This window comes from Lactuca saligna, chromosome 2 (genome assembly GCF_052625555.1).
Source record: "Lactuca saligna cultivar CGN05327 chromosome 2, ASM5262555v1, whole genome shotgun sequence".
NCBI lineage: Eukaryota > Viridiplantae > Streptophyta > Magnoliopsida > Asterales > Asteraceae > Lactuca > Lactuca saligna.
The window spans coordinates 92,950,197-92,969,615 of NC_136418.1; the positions used below are offsets into that span (position 1 = coordinate 92,950,197).

The window sequence follows — 19,419 nt, forward strand, 5'->3', positions numbered from 1 at the left end:
AGAAATATACACCTTTAAGGCATGATAACCGTGAACATGTTCACCATCCATCTAAAAAATTTCACGTAAAACATTATAAATGAAAACTACAATGTTTAAACATAAAAAAAATGAAAGGTTGGATTCTTTTTGGATAAGTGTTCCTCGAACTATAGAACCTGATAAACACATAATCAATCAGAAGAATATGATAAGATAAAATGCTTATGAGATAAAAACTTAAAACATCAATTTAGATTGTAAATTATCTTTCCTTCTTTACATAACCCTCAATCTACCATCAATTAACCAAAATGAAGTTCTTTACAGAAAGACTACAAGGTTCAACTGCTATATCATCACCAAAACTTGCAACATGACGCCATAACCTTCTCTGTTCTTATCTATAGTTAATAAACCTCCGTGTGTTTATTGCAAAGTGATAGTGTTATATTCTTCATCTGGAGATCCAGATATCGACATATATATGGTCAAGTTTTCACCATTATTTACACCAATGCATTTCTCTCTTTATAAATAGATTATGCACCCAATTCCCAAAAAATGCGACATCTGGGTTTTATCAGTTTTGTAAATCAAAACAATGTAGGTGCAAACGAGGTCCACTTCAGTACTCAGAATCACAAGAACAAAAGGCATAAGATCATACCTTCAATCATAACAAAATTGGAACTCAAATCAATTGTGTCTCTGTCGGCAATGGCAAAAGACCAAATTAATAATCATACCTAATCAATGGTGAAGAAGCAAAATTGGAGGTGTGGTCGTTGATGGAGAAAAAGAAGCAGTCCGTGTAAATGAGGGCAATTGAGGAACGTGAAAGATTTAACCAAGTCCGCACCTTTTTTCCTGATGACCAAATTAGGAGAAAACCTATGACTGAATCAAATTCTTCAGACCGAGTCAGAAGAAATGCACCAAAACAAACACACAGACCGAAGGTTGTGGACCGAGTCTAAGCTTCTGACCCGATTAGAAGGCTTATCAAACAAACCCTTATTTTTTTAACTCATAAAGTCTCTACTGTTTGTTTTTGTTACGTGCTTAGTCCATGTCTTACCTCAAAAGACTATTATTTAAATAGAAAAAAATGGTGAAGTAGGTAAGGTAATGCGAGGGGGGGGGGGGGTGAGGTTGGGGGTGTGTTTATTTAAATAAATTAAGAGCAAAATAGTTTTTTAAGTAAGACATAGACCAAACGCGTAACAAAAACAAATAGTAGGGACCTTCCAAGTTAAAAAAATAAGTTAGAGACTAAGGGGCTGTTTGGCAGGATCTGAACTTTTAAGCTCTGAATTTTTAAGAGGTCTGGATTTCTAAGAGGGTCTGAATTTTTAAGATTTGAATTTTTAATATGCTGTTTGGTTGGAACCTCTGAATTACTATGCTGAATTACAAAAATGACCATTTTACCATTTATATTATTTTTTATTGAATTCAATGTTTATGTTTACAAAATGACCATTTTTTCTTATATTTAACACCATACAAAATCCAAATTAAACACAAATCCAAAATACAACATAAATTCTTTCAAATCCATGAAAACATACAAATATCTTGATGTGATCAACAAATCTATTAGAAAAAAAATGATTAGGAAAAACAACAACAAATGTTCAAGCTAAACAAATATATACATACTTTTTCTCCAACATTACAACAAATGTCCCAGCAGAATGTTGGACAAAATACCCCTCCATTGTTTTTCTTGATCTCCTTTCCCCTGTTCTTCTTTCAACTGATCAATAATTTCCAACCCCTAAATCGACCTATAATAGCAAATCAAGACTAGAGGGGCAACATGGGGGAGAACTTTGCTGTTAAAATCACTACAAAAAACAAACATGATCCAACACATCAAATGCACAACTGACAGCATAACAATTTCAAATTTTTATGTTCAAGTTTGAGGGCAAAGAAGGAAGAAACAGAAGAAGAAACAATGTGCTATCAATTTCAGTTTTTTTATGTTCAAGTATGAGGGCAAAGAAGGAAGAAATAGAAGAAGAAACAGTGAATTCGAGGGAAAGAATGAGGAAACAAAAGAAGAAACCAAAGAATACCTTTTTGTTGGCTACTGCAATCGGCGGAAGAACGACACGTAGATGGAGGCGGCGGAGGAAGGCGACGTTGTTGTAACGTCGTCGGGGATTAGGGTGGGCGGTGTCTGGCGTCGCCCGATGCTGAGGAGAAATATGCGAAGCAAGCAAACGCAAGGGAAGAAAGGGATCGATTGTTTAGGGCAAATAGGGAATCCTTAAACGCGCGTCTCTCTCTCTGTTTTTTTTTTCTTCAGACTTGGTTTATTCTCTGAAAAAAATAAGAGGTATTATTAATTTTAAGAGGCGAAAAATAATACACAAACAAACGGTTTGAATCTGAAAGTTTAAGACATGGCCTCTTAATTATGAAATTAAAAGGTAAACAAACAGCCCCTAAATACGCAAGTTATCCTAAACCATAGGAACCATTCGTGTAATTTACTATGGAAATGGAGTTGAATTTTTTCTCTTATTCTTTTTATTTTAATACAAAACAAACATAATAAAAAACAATTCCATTTCCCTAAACCACACATCCCATAATCTCTCTGTACCAAATACCCTAAAACTAAATTCAAAAAACCCTGAATTCTAATTTATGACAAATTGTAATTATTTAATAGATTCCAAAATCCAAATCATCCATAAATATTCTAAAAACCATTCTGCAATTGACTACAAAAAGTTCAAAGTACGGACATGCCGGTGATCAACTAATTTCGTCAAATTTAATTAACGGAGTTGGCATCGTTGGCAAATTAGTAAGAGCATTGGGTGTGGGCAACAAGGTGCAACACCACCTTACAGGCCACATAAGCAAGTAGTGTTATAACACCAAGTAGGAAAATGGACAACAAGATGCAACACCAAAAGAAAAAAAAAAGAAAAAAAAACAAAAAATTGGTGCACAACGCCAACAAGATGCAACGAGATTTACCATGACAAGATGCAACAAGTTGGATGACGGTGTTCCCTGTGTCATAACGCCGTTGAGGGGTGCCACTCACCTTGTTGCTTCTCGTTGGACGGTCTGGATGGTCTAAGAAAAACAACTTTAGTGTCCAAAGTTAAACAAATTTATGTTACGTGACAAATTGATAAAAGAAAAATAACTTGAAACTTGTACGTGAGGCTTGTGGTTTGTACTTTATTGATTGGTAGCCTAAATTGCTTCACCAAGGAAGTGCATGAAGTAAGAACAGCGCCACAACCCCTTAGCAAAGCATCACCGCCGTTTTACGCTAAAACCCTACCGGCGATGGCCTCTCAACCACCAAAGAAGAAACAGAGAAAGAGGAATATAGTAAGACAGAGCGCGGGACAACTAGAACGATTCGACTCACTCCCGTGGACCTCATCTCTTCCCGATACCGATGACGATCCGTTCTCTGCACTCGCCGGATTGAATGACTTCGAAGGAGGTTCATATTTGCTCTAGCTTCAGCTCATTCTATTGATTTTTGGAAATGATAACTTGTTTTGCTGATATTTTAGGGTTTATAGGTTTTTAGCTCACTAGCTATTCCCTTTCTTCTTCATCAAAGACAACAAGTAATTGAAATTAGAGGATAGGAGAGTTCGGAAATTCTTGCTACATTTAATCCAGTTTCTTTTCTCTACGAAAAATATAACTTCTGTTGATATATATGCTTCATTGTTCGAAGGCTCAAAACCAAATATTACAAATTTACAATATCTGAATGTATTGTAGAAAGCAAAGAGAACGCAAGTAATGAAAATTATTGTCTTTCATCAATTTAAGTATCCATTAGATGTTCTTTCTGTTACTTTTTTTTGTCTAGTTTACATCCTTCCTATATCAAGACAGATTTGTAGATAATGTTTATATTGTATCATGAAAAAATGGATCCATAAGCTGTCTCATTAGTATCTTAGTTGACTATTCAGCTTTGTTGCTGCAGGTGTTTTGTCTCTTGAAGAGATTGATGAATCAGAGTATGGATTGGAGCTTCCAAAAGGATTTCAAAAAGGAGGGAAGAAACCAGAAAAACTGACAAAACGGAAGAGGGAAGAAAGTAACAGTGATGAAGTTGTTAAGGAGGAGGTTAAAAATGATGAGACTTTAGAGGAGGTTAATGATGGTGAGACTGAAAAGGAGGTTGGAAAGACGAAGAAGAAGCAGAAGAAAAAGAAAAAGAAGAAGGCTAAAAAGCCCAAGGAATCCATGGACACTGAAGAAGAAACAGCTACTGGTTAGTGTTACTTTAGTTTCAAATTAACAAGTCCTATACCATGTTTTAAGCTCTATAAATTACTGTATTGACAAACTTCCTTCAAAAATTATTTCAATAGTTGCAGAAACCAATGATCAAGTTGATAAAGAAGAAGATCAAGTTGATGACTCTGAATATCATGCATGGTATGAACTTAGGCTTCATCCATTGCTTATGAAATCAATATCCAGGCTCAAGTTCATAGAACCAACACCTATACAGAAAGCTTGTATACCTGCAGGTGCTCATCAGGGAAAGGTCAGTTTAGTAATTTGACAAGTTTTCATGCTACCATTTTATGTGGTTCATCTTTTAACATTTTCTTTTGACAGGATGTGATTGGTGCTGCAGAGACAGGGTCTGGTAAAACACTGGCATTTGGATTACCGATTTTACAACGTCTTCTTGAAGAAAGAGATAAATTAGAGAGACAAGTGGAAGAAAAAGGAGAGGCAGATGAAAAAGTTGTTTCAAGAGGTCTTTTAAGGGCACTTATTATTACTCCTACTAGGGAGCTTGCACTTCAGGTACTCATAACCCTAAACCCTAACCCTAAACCCTAAACCCTAAACACTAAACCCTAAACATTAATGTGTTTTCCTCTCTTAGGTCACTGATCATTTGAAGCAAGTGGCAAAAGGGACTGATGTTAGGGTTGTTCCTATTGTTGGTGGAATGTCAACAGAAAAGCAAGAAAGACTTTTGAAAACAAGGCCTGAGATTGTTGTTGGAACTCCAGGGAGGCTATGGGAACTAATGTCAGGTGGAGAAATTCATCTTGTTGAGGTGAGTTGGAAATTTTTTTGATGTCTAATATATAAAAACTAAAACTAGGGTTAAATGTAAGAAATAGCAACATACCTTTATTTATTTGTTTATTGTAGCATTCTACTTTCATTTTTCCCTATAGTAAGTTGCAACATTATACTTTGAAAAAGTATGCAGTTATATTAATGTCATCCAAATACAATATATATTTTCCAAATGGTATAATTCGGTAGAATTTTTAGAGTACAGTGTCTTGATAGAAAATAAAATATAAAATTACAATGCTATAATTGCCTAGAATTTTCACATCAGAATGCCTTAATAAGAAAAAATTGAAAGTACAATGTTTTAATAGAAAGAAATGAAAAAATAGGATGCTGTAGTAAACAAATAAATAAAAGTATGTTGCTATTTCTTGCATTTATCCCTCCCTATTAAAACATTGTACTTTGAAAAAACTACCCAACTATAGCAATGCCATCCAAATACAAAACATATTCAATGCTATAATTTGGTGGATTTTTTAAGGGTTGATCTAAAAAAAACATTATATTTTTTTTTCAGATTAAACCTCAAATTTATTTTTTCCCTGAAAAAGACCTTGCATTTTTTCATTTTTTTTTTTCGATCTGGCCCTTTTAGTCATTTTTTTCCCGGTTTTATGCAGAAAAGTCCCATTATTTTGGGAAAATCATATAATCTGTCGTTTGCTGTTAAAATAAAAAGGGACTTTTTCGTTAATTTGGGCAAACATTCGGACTTTTGTGTTCAAAAATAAAAATTTAGGACTTCACCGAAAATTTTCCCAAAATAATGAGACTTTTCTGCATAAAACCCTTTTTTTCCAAAAAAAAATTGTAAAATGCAAGGGTTTTTTCGCGAGAAACTAACAAAGTTAGAGGGTTTATTTGGAAGCATTTAGAAGGTTCGAGGACTTTTTCAGACAAAAATGCAAGGGTTCGAGGACTTTTTTAGAAAAATGAAAAAAATACAACGTCTTAATAATACATTCAGAAAAATGTAAAATGCAAGGGTTTTTTTTAGACAAAAAAATACAAAGTTCAAGGACTTTTTCAGAAAAATGAAAAAATACGTCTTAATAATAAATTCAAGGTTTAATCCGGAAAAAACACAAAATCTATAAGATCTTTTTTGAGATTAACCCATTTTCCAAAGCACAACATCTTATCAAGAAACAAATTTATAACTACAATGCTATAATCGGCTAGATTCTTCAAAGCACAAATAAAAACTGAAAGCAAGTAAAATGCTATAATCATGTATAATAATATTAAGTGTTGATGATTTTTGCAGCTACATTCACTGTCATTCTTTGTGCTGGATGAGGCAGATAGAATGATAGATAATGGTCATTTTCATGAGCTGCAGTCAATTATTGACATGCTTCCCATGATTCGTGAAGGACATCAAGAAGATTCTGAAAATTGTGTCACAGCTTCAGGCTTTCAAAAAAAGAAAAGACAGACTTTTGTGTTTTCAGCAACCATTGCCTTATCTTCTGATTTTAGGAAAAAACTTAAACGTGGATCTGTGAAAACAAAATCAGATGGTGAATTGAACTCAATTGAAGCCTTATCTGAACGTGCAGGGATGCGTTCTAATGCTGCTGTTATTGATCTCACAAATGCTTCAATTATGGCAAATAATCTTGAGGAGTCCTTCATTGAGTATGATAATACCCCTTTCCCTTTTATTCATCTGTTTGCTTTTTTTTAATAGAGTAAATTACACGAATGGTCCCTATGGTTTGGGATAATTTGCACGCTTGGTCCCTAACTTATTTTTTTAACTCGGAAAGTCCCTACTGTTTGTTTTTATTATGCACCCGGTCCCTACTGTTTGTTTTTCTTACTCCCTTGGTCCCTGTTTTACCTAAAAAACTATTATTTAAATAGAAAAAATGGTGGGGTAGGTAAGGTAAGCTGAGGGGGTGAGTTTGGGGGTGTGTTCATTTAAATAAATTAAAAAAATCAAGGGCAAAATAGTCTTTTTAGGTAAGACAAGGACCAAGCGCGTAACAAAAACAAACAGTATGAACCTTCCGAGTTATAAAAATAAGTTAGGGACCAAATGCGTAAATTACCCTAAACCATAGGGACTATTCGTGTAATTTACTCTTTTTAATATTGAATTTGATTAAACATCAATTTACAGGTGTCCAGAAGAAGATAAAGACGGATGTTTGTATTATATTTTATCTGTTCATGGACAAGGGCGTACTATCGTCTTTTGTACATCAATTGCAGCCCTTCGTCATATCTCTTCCCTTATGCGTATTCTTAATGTCAATGTTTTGACCCTTCATGCACAGATGCAGCAGCGTGCTAGACTCAAGGTTATTATTTGTTAAACATAAGAGTAAATTACTGAAATCGTCCCTGTGGTTTGGTTAAAATTGCATATTTGGTCCCTAACTTTTATTTTGCACTCGGATCGTCCCTGTGGTTTGATTTTGTTACATTTTTCGTCCCTGTGGTTTGATTTTGTTGAAGAGTCTATTTTGCACAGGGACGAAAAATGTAACAAAATCAAACCACAGGGACGAAAAATGTAACAAAATCAAACCACAGGGAGGGTCCGAGTGCAAAAGAAAAGTTAGGGACTAAACGTGTAATTTTAACCAAATCATAGGGACGATTTCAGTAATTTACTCTAAACATAATTATTTTGATATGTAAAAAAAAAAATTATATAAATCATAATTGTTGGTTGAAATTGAAATTGAAATGCAGGCGATTGATCGTTTTCGTGCAAATGATCATGGAATACTTGTGGCTACTGATGTTGCTGCTAGAGGTCTTGATATTCCTGGTGTTAGAACTGTTGTTCATTATCAACTTCCTCATTCTGCTGAAGTAACTTCTTGTTTCTTTTAATCTGATATATTATTTATTCAATCTTCTATATATATATATATATATATATATATATATATATATATATATATATATATATATATATATATATATATATATATATATATGGTGAGTATGTATGTGTAATTGGCAGGTTTATGTTCATAGAAGTGGTAGAACAGCTAGAGCTTCTGCAGATGGATGCAGCATTGCGCTAATTTCACCAAAAGAATCATCAAAGTTTTCTTCTTTGTGCAAATCTTTTTCAAAGGTTAGTTTTTTACACTATAAATGTACTAATAGTTGTGTTTTTTTTTCTTAAACTTATTCTGGTTTGGTTTACATTTTCAGGAAAGTTTCCAGCAATTTCCTATAGACTCTTCATACATGCCTGAGGTGATAAAGCGCCTATCTCTTGCACGACAAATAGACAGGGTTTTGCGAAAGGAATCACAGGTGAAAATGAATTTAAATTTTCATTTTTTTTGACTTTACTTGCATAATATCAACTTACTTACCCATAAAATATATAAATTACTTTACTACTTGTTGTAGGATAAGGCTGATAAGACTTGGTTCCAACGAAATGCTGAGTCAATTGAACTGATTGTAGAAGAAAATGATAGTGAGGATGAAAGAGCAAACACTATCAGGAAAACAAAAGCAAATTCTGCAAAATTAAAAAACCTTCAACAGGTTTTTGGTTTTCTCCTCTTTCTCATTCTCGTTTAACCATAAATTATTTTCTTCATGCTGATTTTGACTGTTTTCATGCAGGAGCTCAAGTCACTGCTTTCTCGTCCATTGCAACCCAAATCATTCTCAAGTCGATATTTGGCAGGGGTAATTCATCATTTTATATATATATATATATATATATATATATATATATATATATATATATATATATATATATATATATATATATATATATATTCCCTTTTTGAGGATCATTGTAAATTTGTTATGTGTTTCTTTTCTCCAATTAACTGCTGCATGCCTGAATAAACTACTTTTTAGATAAAATATTGGGTTAATCTCAAAAAAAAACCTTATATTTTATGTTTTTTCGGGATTAACCTTAATTTATATTTGCCTTGTATTTTTTCTGATTTGGCCCTTTTAGTCGTTTTTTTTTTCCAAAAAAGTTGTAAATTTTGAGGGTTTTTTTTCGAGAAAAACTAAAAAGGTTGAAGGTTTATTTGGAAGCATTTTGAAGGTAGAGGGTTTTTTTCAAAAGTACGAAGTTGAGGGTTTTTTCGTAAAAAATGAAAAAATACAAAGCCTTTTTCAGGCAAATAATAAGTTTGAGGTTTAATCCGGAAAAAACACAATTTAGGTTTTTTTTTTTTTGAGATTAACCCTAAAATATTCTGTTATTATTAGTTTTTTTATTTTTGGGAAAATAACAAGACAAGGAAAAACATAAATGGCTAACTGCAAGAAATAGTAAAATACTTTCTTCTATTTGTTTTTTGTACATACAATTTTGGGTAAATTACACGAATGGTCCCTATGGTTTAGGGCAACTTGCGCATTTGGTCCCTAACTTCTTTTTCTAACTTGGAAGGTCCCTACTGTTTGTTTTTGTTACACGCTTGGTCCCTGTCTTACATAAAAAGTCTATTTTTCTCTTGATTTTTTAATTTATTTAAATAAACACACCCTCAAGCCCATCCTCTCTCCTTACCTTACCTACCCTACCATTTTTCTATATTTAAATAATTGTCTTTTTACGTAAGATAGGGACCATATGCGTAACAAAAACAAACAATAAGGACCAAGTGTGTAGCAATAACAAATAGTAGGGACCTTCTGAGTTAAAAGAATAAGTTAGGGACCAAGCGTGCAAATTACCCCAAACCATAGGGACCATTCGTGTAATTTACTCTACAATTTTTTTTCTATTAAAAAACATTGTACTTTGAAGAACGAACTCAATTATACTTTGAATTTTTTCTTATTAGAACATTACACTCTGAAAAATCTATTATTTGGATGACATTGTTATAATAGGGTTGATTTTCAAACAAAAATGGAAGAAATGAAAGTATGACACTATAGTAGACTAAATCGCAATGAAACCACACTATAAAAATAAACTTTTTCTTTCATCACTTTTTTTCAAGAAGATAAAAAAAAAAAAATTAACCTCCTTTGAGTGTTTTCTCTTTTGCAGGCTGGTATTTCACCTCTTCTTCAACAACAATTTGAAGAATTAGCAAAACAGAAACTTGCTGAAAAAGAAAACCCGAGAAATAATAATAACAACAAGAGGAAAATGGTTGTTATTGGTCATGATTGTGTCGAACCACTCCAAGCACTCAGAAGCAGTGGCCATGAGGTAATTTTTATTCCCATTTTGCCCTTTTCCTTTAGGCCCCATTCGTCACACTTGACAATAATACCCTTCTAATTCTTGATTTATGTTTTTAGGTTTCCATGGATCTTAAAGGGGCTGGGGAAAAGCGAAGAAGCTTAGACAACCTAAGAAGAAAGAGGAAAGAAGATAAAAAACGTAAAATCCATCTTCTAAAAAAATAAAAATAAATAAATAAATCGTTTTTTATTTGGTTAATGATATTGAATTTTTTTTATTCAGGGTTGCATGACCAAAAGAGAAAACAAAGGAAAAAGCTTAAATCCGGAGGTGATTAGAACCTTAATTAGCAAAGCAATCATCAAATTTTGTTAAGACTGAATTTTTGAGAGGCTGTGATAATTTATATTTTATATGCATTTGTTTTCTAAATACTGAAGAAAGAGAAATACAAGAAAAATATAAATTATGAGGAAAATAGCAATGTATTCTACTTTAATGTACTTTATTTTTTTAATCCATAATAACTTATCTACATAGCGATGCACTTTTACATCAATAATAGGCTAGCAACTTTTTTTTTTTTTTTTTTTTTTTCGTTGAAACTTAAAAGTATTTATTACATATTTCATCAACAGCGAAATGATGTAACTATGTTCCTACAATGGCAATGTAATTTTTTTACCAAAAAAATAGCAACGTTATTGCATTTTGCTGCAAAAATATAAATACATTTCTACTGTTTATAAACAAATAAAATATATTGCTCATTATTTGTATAAAAGATCATTGTAATCTTATTATAGCATTCTAGTCCATGAACCTAAAAATGGGAATACTGCAATCAACAATCTAAAAAACAATGGTGTCGTGCTTCGTCTTTCTCTCCTGCTCAATTTACTCTTCAATGGCTTCCGCTTTCCATCTTTAAACGACCCACTTTTTCTATCCAGTTCTTCCCACCCACCAAAACTCGCCGATGAACCACCACTTTTGTTATCACTTGCACCACCGTCTCCGGCCACCCATGTTTGATACCCGGGAGCCCTTTTTCTTTCCCCTCTGGGGTACTCTTCTTCATCCATGTACACATAGCTTGCACCACCACGTCGCGGCGGCGGCGGCGGTTTCCTCTTACCCTCGCTCTTGCTCTTGCCTCGACGTCTGGTTTTATTCTTCGGTCTTCCCCAAACCGTTTGAAATAACATAGAAAGCGCCGATTGGCCGAGGGGAATAGCCATCGCCATAAGGAACGCTTTCGGACCTGACGTCAACAGTAGAGACGAGATTATCGCCGGAAGAAACCACCCAAATGATCGGAATACCTGCACTGGTTATAAATAACACTGTCAAATGTCAATGAAGTCCGATGGCGGATGCTATTACTTCCCATTTTTCAGGACTCAAAAGTAAATAAAAATAAAATCACCTTAAAAATCCACACACCGTCAATGAAGTCTTCAAGGATGTCGAGCCACTGATTTGCATCATCGTCTTCAAAATCGTCATCGTCATCGTCATCGTCATCGTCGTCTCCGGAGTTAAAATCGAAGCTTTGTGTTCGGAATGTCTCTGCGTTCGAGTCCCAGCGGCGTGCCTTTGTGTGAATCCGGCGAGGGAAAGTGGGAGTGGGGTTTAATGGGAAGAAGGGTTGGGTGATGGCCGGAGCCGGCCATAGTTGCTGATTGCGAAGAGGCGGCGGCGTAGGGTGTATGTGTGTATAGAAGATTAAGAAAACCATTTGTTTGAAAGGTGGTGGACGGTGGATTTGAGCTTCAATTCATTTGATTTCCGATCGGAAACATTATCCACAAGGTAACGTCCACCCCGGATTCTTGATAAAGCAAGTGTTGCTGTTTTCATTTGGTTCACTACTTATCATGTCTAATTACATTTATGCCCTTGTGTGTTTCGAATCTCACCCCTTAATACTATTTTTTTACATTATACCGGTAATTACAGGGTAAAAAATAGGTGTATTAGTAGTTATAGTGTAAAAAATAGGTGTATTAGTAGTTATAGTGTAAAAAAGAGTGTAAACACACAAAAAAGTCTTCCAATCCATTATATTATATTGAGTAAATTATTAAAATTGTCCCTTGGTTTGATCAAAATTGCACGTTTGATCCTTAACTTTTTCTTCGCATTCGGATCGTCTCTGTGGTTTATTTTTTTGCGTTTTTCGTCTCTATGGTTTGATAAAAAATTCATGTTTGGTCCCTAACTTTATGTATGTAAGGGACGAAAAATCAAACCACAGGGACGTAAAACGCAACAAAATCAAACCACAGGGACGTAAAACGCAACAAAATCAAACCACAAGGACGATCCGAGTGTAAAAAAAAAGTTAGGGACCAAACGTACAATTTTGATCAAACAACAGGACGATTTTAGTAATTTACTCTATTATATTTAACATTAAAAAAATATTTTAGATATATTGTTTTTTATTCAGGATTATATTTAGTATTAGAGTATTCATATGGGTAAAAGGCTTTTAATATTTGCAAGACTATTCAATATAAAAAATGGTCCCACCTACCATATAAACTTAATTATTATGATGTATTATTTATTAAATAAATATAAATTGTAAAGTAATATATTATTATGTTACAAGTTGAAAACATAGAGGATCCACTTACCACTTGAAAGACTTTCAATAATTGCAAGACAAATACGTAGTGGTGGATCCAGGATCAAAGTAAAAAGATATTCCCAACAAGTAAAGGGGTATCATGACACAAAAAAATCGGGTAATACTTAATAAGAAAAAGATAAAACTTCAAAAATGGTCCCTGTGGTTTTCGAAAATTTGAAGTTTAGTTCCTAATCTTTAAAAACCTCATAGATGGTCCCCGTGGTTTCAAAACTTTTAACAAATGGTTATTTTTGTTAACACCATTAGCTTTTGGCCGTTAAGTAAAGAATATTTCTATCATTTCACTACCATAGAGACCATTTATGAAGATTTGTCTTAATTTAAAAGAAAAAGAAAAAAATAATTATTTAATATTAAAGGCCACATATCTCTCTCTCTCTCTCTCTCTCTCTCTCTCTCTCTCTCTCTAAAAAAAAAAAACAGCAACCTATATTCTCTAGCTTCTTCCTCAAAATTCGATATGCTTCACAAGTTACCATCTCTGATCTGTAGCTTATCATTTCTGGATCTTGATTGCAAAAACTTGGGGTTTCTCAAATACATATCGGAAGATGACGATTGTGAATGGAAATCGTCTAAAAGAAGATAGATCGAGAAAGAACAACAAACAATCAATCGAGCCCTCGTAAACCAAAGTTTGTGAAAAACTAGAAGCTGAAGGAGGCAAATGAAGGTCATGAATATTTTAGATGAATGCAAATGTAGGAGAAGCAAATTCCCGATTCTCCATCCTCTTTCTTTAGAGCATTGTAAGTGAGAAGCAAATTCCCGTTCTATCCTCACTGCATCTGTAGTCGAATCATTTTCAGATTCAAGAAGATCCATCACTCATGAGCCCCCCCCCCCCCCCCTATAATTGAACTGATACATTTGTCGGTTTCTTATATTGTACATGTGACATATTCCCCAAATCAAAGTCCAAGATTATCAATGAGTTCTGAATCTTTAGTTTCTATTTTGCATAATGGTGATTCATTTTCAGCTTCCCCTTCAGGGTCTCCTGGTTCTTCTCACAACCTACAAGTTGATGCTAATGGAAACGAAGTGAGACGAGGTCGAGCTCCTGTAGTCACTTTCAACACAATTGATAGATCCGAAATGAAGGACGTGGGGCCCGGATACTCTGAATACATTACAACTTCTAATGGTGGTGGTGGTTGATTATCTGAACAGGAGAGGGACAGAGGGGGTTACTGGTCAATAACAGTGGCAGATTGTGGTGATTCACAGTAGTTAAAGGCACCGGTGTTGGTTCTTTAATGGAGGTAGCGATGTCTTTTGACCACCCTTCATGGTGGTGTCATTTCTTGACAGTAGGTTCATGAGAAGGAGAGAAAAAGTAGGTGGGGTGGCGATGTTTGATCGAATCAATGGAGGGGAGGTGGTATGTCATGGGTGGTCATGGGTTTAGTTTAAGAGAGAGAGAGAGAGATAGATAGACATATATATATATATATATATATATATATATATATATATATATATATATATATATATATATATATAGAGAGAGAGAGAGAGAGAGAGGTGGGACCCTTTAATATTAAATTATTATTATTATTATTATTATTATAATGTACTTCATGGACTCCATTAAACCCATGGAGAAGGTTTATAGGCTGTCCAAATTACCATGATGAACTCAAAGATTGCAAGTACTTTCATTGGGTGGATCATCCTCTACCAAACTAGTGGTATGCAAACCTCTTATTAGAATTTCACAACAATGTCAATTTGGAGAACCATGCAATATATGGGGAGGTTGGGTAAGAACAACCTACAGGGAACCTTGAACTATTTGGAGACTTTGTGGAACAAATAGTGACACACAACTACCGGTGGAGGGAGTAGGCACTCATCATCAGAATGGAAATGAAGGTGGAAGATGTAAAACCTTGTTTTATGTGTTTGTAGTTTCTTTTGTGTTTGTGTTGGTTATATTGAAGGATTGGTGTAACACCCCGAGTTCAGAAGTGAAAGTTCAGGGTGCTTGGTGTAATTAAGGAGGATCGACTCGGCGAGTCCATGGATAGACTCAGCGAGTCGAGTTGCGATCCGGGTCACGTATAAAGTGACCAACTCGGCGAGTCGCATGGGTGGACTCGACGAGTTGCTGCTGGGATGAGAAAGACCCTAATCCGGGGGTTGTGGCCTATATAAAGAACATAACATCCCTTCTTCAGCCTCCTTACCACCCTTCAGAGCCTACAAACCCTAGAAATCGAGTGGAACTCCATTGATAAAGAAATTGGAGCTTTGGAAAGGAAATCTTTAAAAGGGAACTTGAAGACCAAGGGATTACAACAAGGGAGTAGTATAGATCCAAGGTCTACTATAGTGGGAGCTTTCATTTGAGGTATTAATCTATTACTTAAGCTCCTTTGCATCTAGATCCTTTGTTGCTTGAGTTTTGTGGCATTTCTAGAGTTATTTCGGGTTTGGAAGTTGAATATGAGGTTGCTACTTTAGATCTGGACTTGACATGGTCCAGAAGATCATAAAGTCCCTGTCTTTGAGTTGTTAGTGAAGCCCTTTGTCCTAAAAGCCTAGCCCTAGAGCATTTTGGGCTCATAGCTCCTTGAGTTCACGTAAAGTTTGCCACTTTACATGAGGGATAGCTTGTAGAAGGGTAGATCTAGGGATTTGAGCCCCTGCATGGCTTGGAAAGCCTTTGTGTGGAATGAGAACTGAAGGAATCGACGAGTTGGATGAAGGATGGCTTGGACTCGACGAGTCGGAAGAACAACTCAGTGAGTCTGTTGAATATTGCCCTGGACTCGGCGAGTCTGTTCTTAGACTTGTCGAGTCTGTTCGTGGAGTCCTAACCTTTTTCTGGTTGAACGGTGAATCAGTGAGTTGAGTAAGACGGGACTCAGAATTGTGGGACTCGGCGAGTCAACGGGGCGACTCGGCGAGTAGGGTTACACAGAAAGGTGGACTTTGACTGAGGACTTTGACTTTGACCAAGAGTTGACCAGTTGACTTCCAAGGGTATTTTGGTAATTATTGGTATTTATTGAGTTCAGTCATTTGGTATTGATCACTGGTGGAGTTCGTGTCGGAGGTTGGAGCAGCGTGATCTTATCTCTTCATTCAACAGTTGCGAGGTGAGTTATCCTCACTATATCAACAGGGTCTAAGGCACCAAGGCCGGCCCTTTATCGGATGGGAATCCAGGTAGTTGTTATGTTATTGCTTTGCTATATGTTTGCATCCTGGTAGTTAGGATGATATATGTTAGGGACCTGGTTAAGGTCGGAATCCTAGTATATAGGATGATGCTATATTAGTGACCGGTTAGGTCAGTATCCTGGTTAGAGTGGGCTATGTATGTGATCTGGTAGATCGGTTGTTTTGTGATAAATTGCTATATGATTATATGTTTATGTGCACATGATTGATTGACTGGGTTTGGGTTGAGGCGGGTCTTGCTTTATGCTGTAGGTCAACATACCCAGGGCGGACCGGATATCCCAAAGGCCCAACGAGTGGTTCGGATAGGCTGTAGGCCCCACGAGGGCGGACCAAACGTGCCGAGGCTCGGAGAGTGGACCAGGCCGACTGAAGGCCCGGTGCGGGCGGAGCAGTCATACTATAGACTCAGAGAGTGGACTAGGTGGGTTGAAGGCCCGGTGCGGGCGGACCAACCACACTGCAGACTCGATGTATGTTGCTAGACTCGGAGGGTGGATCAGGTGGACTGAAGGCCCAGTGCGGCGGACCAGTCACACAGTAGACCCGAAATGCAGTTGGTATTTTGGGGGTAACTCACTAAGCTTTCGGGCTTACAGTGTTCAGTGTATTGTTTCAGGTACTTCAGGAGATCGTGGCAAGGCGAAGGTGTGATCGTACCTCTCCTCATGTTTTATGTATTTATGATGTGGTTCTGGGAAATACTCTGATAATAAATGAATTGAAAACCTTTTTGTAATGAATTAATGAATAAGGGTTGTGCTTGAAAAGTTTAAATTGGTTTAAATTTTGGATGTTACAAGTTAGTATCAGAGCCTAGGTTTGAGTGAATTAGAGGAACATTCGTATGAATCAAGTCTAAAATCAAGGACCGTTTTCAGCTACATTCTAGTATTCGAGGTGAGTTACCTTCCTGTATGAGTGGGTCGATGGCACCAATGCAGACACACTAGTAGTTGTTCTAGTAGAGATGATTATCTTTGTGATAATTTTCTGGTATGCCACTATCTGTTATGATTTATGTGATTATTGCTATATTATTATGTGGTAGTGGTAAGGGTGAAATTGTGACATCCCCAAAATCACGGCCAGAAAAGATCGGTTTTTGTTTATACTTTATTTCAAAATCAGAGTAACCTTTTAATAAAAGAGTTGCGGAATTTGTCCCAAAACAATAATATGATAAAGAATTATCAAAATCATTTCCTTAGAAATGTATTTCATTAAAAGACTCAGAAGGTCATGTTCGATACAGTATATAACTATAAACAATACAATATAAGCCTTACTACATTATTTCATATCTACAGGCTTATATCCGTAATCCCTCATCCCAACACATCACAACTATGCTCGAGCGCCACTACCTGTAATACATAAAACTGAGTGGGTCAGGCTTGGAAGCCTGGTGAGCACATAGGATTTTCAACCCACATTAAATAAGTTTATTAATTTCATCGACCAACAATAACCTGATTACCCGTTCCCGTTATCCTCACATTACGTCCCTAAACACCTATCATAAGGGACCTATCCTAAGGATCATCATCGGGATGGACACTACTGCAACGGGGGTTCCTCAGCAATAAATGTCCTAAAGGCAACCATGAGGGGGATGGAGTACACCAGTGAACATATCGTTCACAAACACCTATAGGTTGCGAGCCTGCCAGCGTTCCACTGGACTGTCTAGAAGAGTCCGTGGTCGTCATCTATACTCCGCTAGGTGACTGGATCAACAACAACAACATCGAGACCTCTCATCATTTTATCACACATCACCTATTACATCTACCCATGTTTTACCCCAACATTTTCGTAGATATATAATACATATACAGTTTAAATCATTGAAACTATGTATAAAAACGTTCATCCAGCATAGATGGAAAATATTCAGATAATATGCACACATAGCACGTAATTTATATAAAATACTTCATATCTATGTCTAAGATGAAAGTAACTATGCACTCACTTGAAAAGGTGGTGATTCCAAACTGAGATAGCGCTTCGCTTCTTAAAAATAATTTCCTTCGACGAAACCTAGTATTATTACCACTAGAGTTTAGTCTATTGTTCGCCGAGACTAATTAATAGTCTAGCTATTATTACTATTATATAAGCATTAAAAAAAATACTTATATAACCCATAATAATAGCTCAAGTATTTATTATAAGTTCTTAATAACGTTAGTATTATTAAATAAAAGCTATATTAAAAATAGCGTATGCGTAGCTCACTTACAACGGGTTTTATAGAAAACCAGACTTTGCTTGGAGCAGCATTTCCGAGCCGAAAAGCTCTTCTTCTCGGAGCCTTCGAGCGCTCGGGGGCTTCCGCCTCGTGCTAGGGAGGTTCCCTAGGCTTTTCGGGGGATTTTGGGGCTAGAGAGAGGTTCTAGAGAGAGAGAGAGAGAAAGAAAGAGAGAGTAAAGAGAAGAAAGAATGAAAAAGGTGTGAAGAAAATGAGGGTGGGAAAGGTTCTATTTATAGGGTGAAAATGGCTGAACTTGATGCCACATGTCACCATCTAGTGGCAAGACATGGGGAGAAAACAATGGCCAAGATTGTGCCACATTACCCATTTTCGCACAACACACTTCCGACTTCTAAAATCCGTAACTTTCACATACAACCTCCGTTTTGATGTTATTTATATCCACGGGTAGGTAAAAATAATATCTACAACTTTCATTTTGACTCCGTCGGCTAATTCTCGACCGATCTTAAATTTAACATTACGAGGCGTTTAGAGTGTTAAATGACCGCGAAGAATTCGTAACTCCTTTATACGGACTCTGTTTTCGTCTGTCTTTTTACTGTTAAGTTCCTATTAATGAGATATTCAACTCTCATTTAAGTCACGTAAGCCAAAAACCGCTCGAACTAAAATTCGAGTTTCGGGTCGTGCACTGCTAAGCCGAATCTTAGAAAAATCATAACTTCTTCATACGAAGTCAGATTTGGGCGTTCTTTTTATGGATTTTCTCGATTTAACATATTATACGACTTTTGTTTAGATCACTAAGACTAAAAATTCCTCCATCGTAAAATCACTATCTACGCTTCCCGGTGTCGTGCCGGTTCCGTCGCGAAACTTCGACGGTCATAACTTCTTCGTTATAACTCGGATTTCGACGCTCTTTATATGTATGGAAACCTTGTGACATATTCTACAACTTGGTTAAGATTATTTATTCTAAATAATCTTTTGTCAAAAAGTCATTTTCGACCCCTATTACCTCTAAATTGACTAGCCCGGATCTACGGGCGTTACAATTATCTCCCTCTTAGGATGATTACGTCCCGGAATCATCAA

The 19,419-nt window shown here is 35.8% G+C and overlaps 2 protein-coding genes across 3 annotated transcripts; one reads left to right on the forward strand and one right to left on the reverse strand.

Annotated features, from left to right (window-relative positions):
* The first annotated feature begins 3,184 nt into the window (after positions 1–3,184).
* LOC145031195 (P-loop containing nucleoside triphosphate hydrolases superfamily protein) lies at positions 3,185–10,778 on the forward strand. The gene is made up of 15 exons (XM_078979709.1): positions 3,185–3,466; positions 3,968–4,258; positions 4,359–4,537; positions 4,612–4,806; positions 4,889–5,065; positions 6,362–6,735; positions 7,223–7,403; positions 7,801–7,923; positions 8,078–8,194; positions 8,275–8,379; positions 8,479–8,619; positions 8,701–8,766; positions 10,103–10,267; positions 10,360–10,441; positions 10,526–10,778. Exons 1-15 carry the CDS (start codon positions 3,304–3,306, stop codon positions 10,579–10,581), a joined length of 2,415 nt encoding a protein of 804 aa, XP_078835835.1. The 5' UTR covers positions 3,185–3,303; the 3' UTR covers positions 10,582–10,778.
* A 207-nt stretch (positions 10,779–10,985) lies between these two features.
* Positions 10,986–12,100, reverse strand: LOC145031196 (uncharacterized). Of its 2 annotated transcripts, none has more exons than XM_078979711.1 (2): positions 11,690–12,100; positions 10,986–11,573 (listed from the first exon to the last, which is right to left on the reverse strand). In XM_078979711.1, exons 1-2 carry the CDS (start codon positions 11,982–11,984, stop codon positions 11,044–11,046), a joined length of 825 nt encoding a protein of 274 aa, XP_078835837.1. In that variant the 5' UTR covers positions 11,985–12,100; the 3' UTR covers positions 10,986–11,043. The 2 variants fall into 2 exon arrangements, with proteins under 2 accessions (XP_078835837.1, XP_078835836.1); XM_078979710.1 differs by having other exon boundaries at positions 10,986–11,568; positions 11,673–12,099.
* Between the last annotated feature and the right edge of the window lie 7,319 nt (positions 12,101–19,419).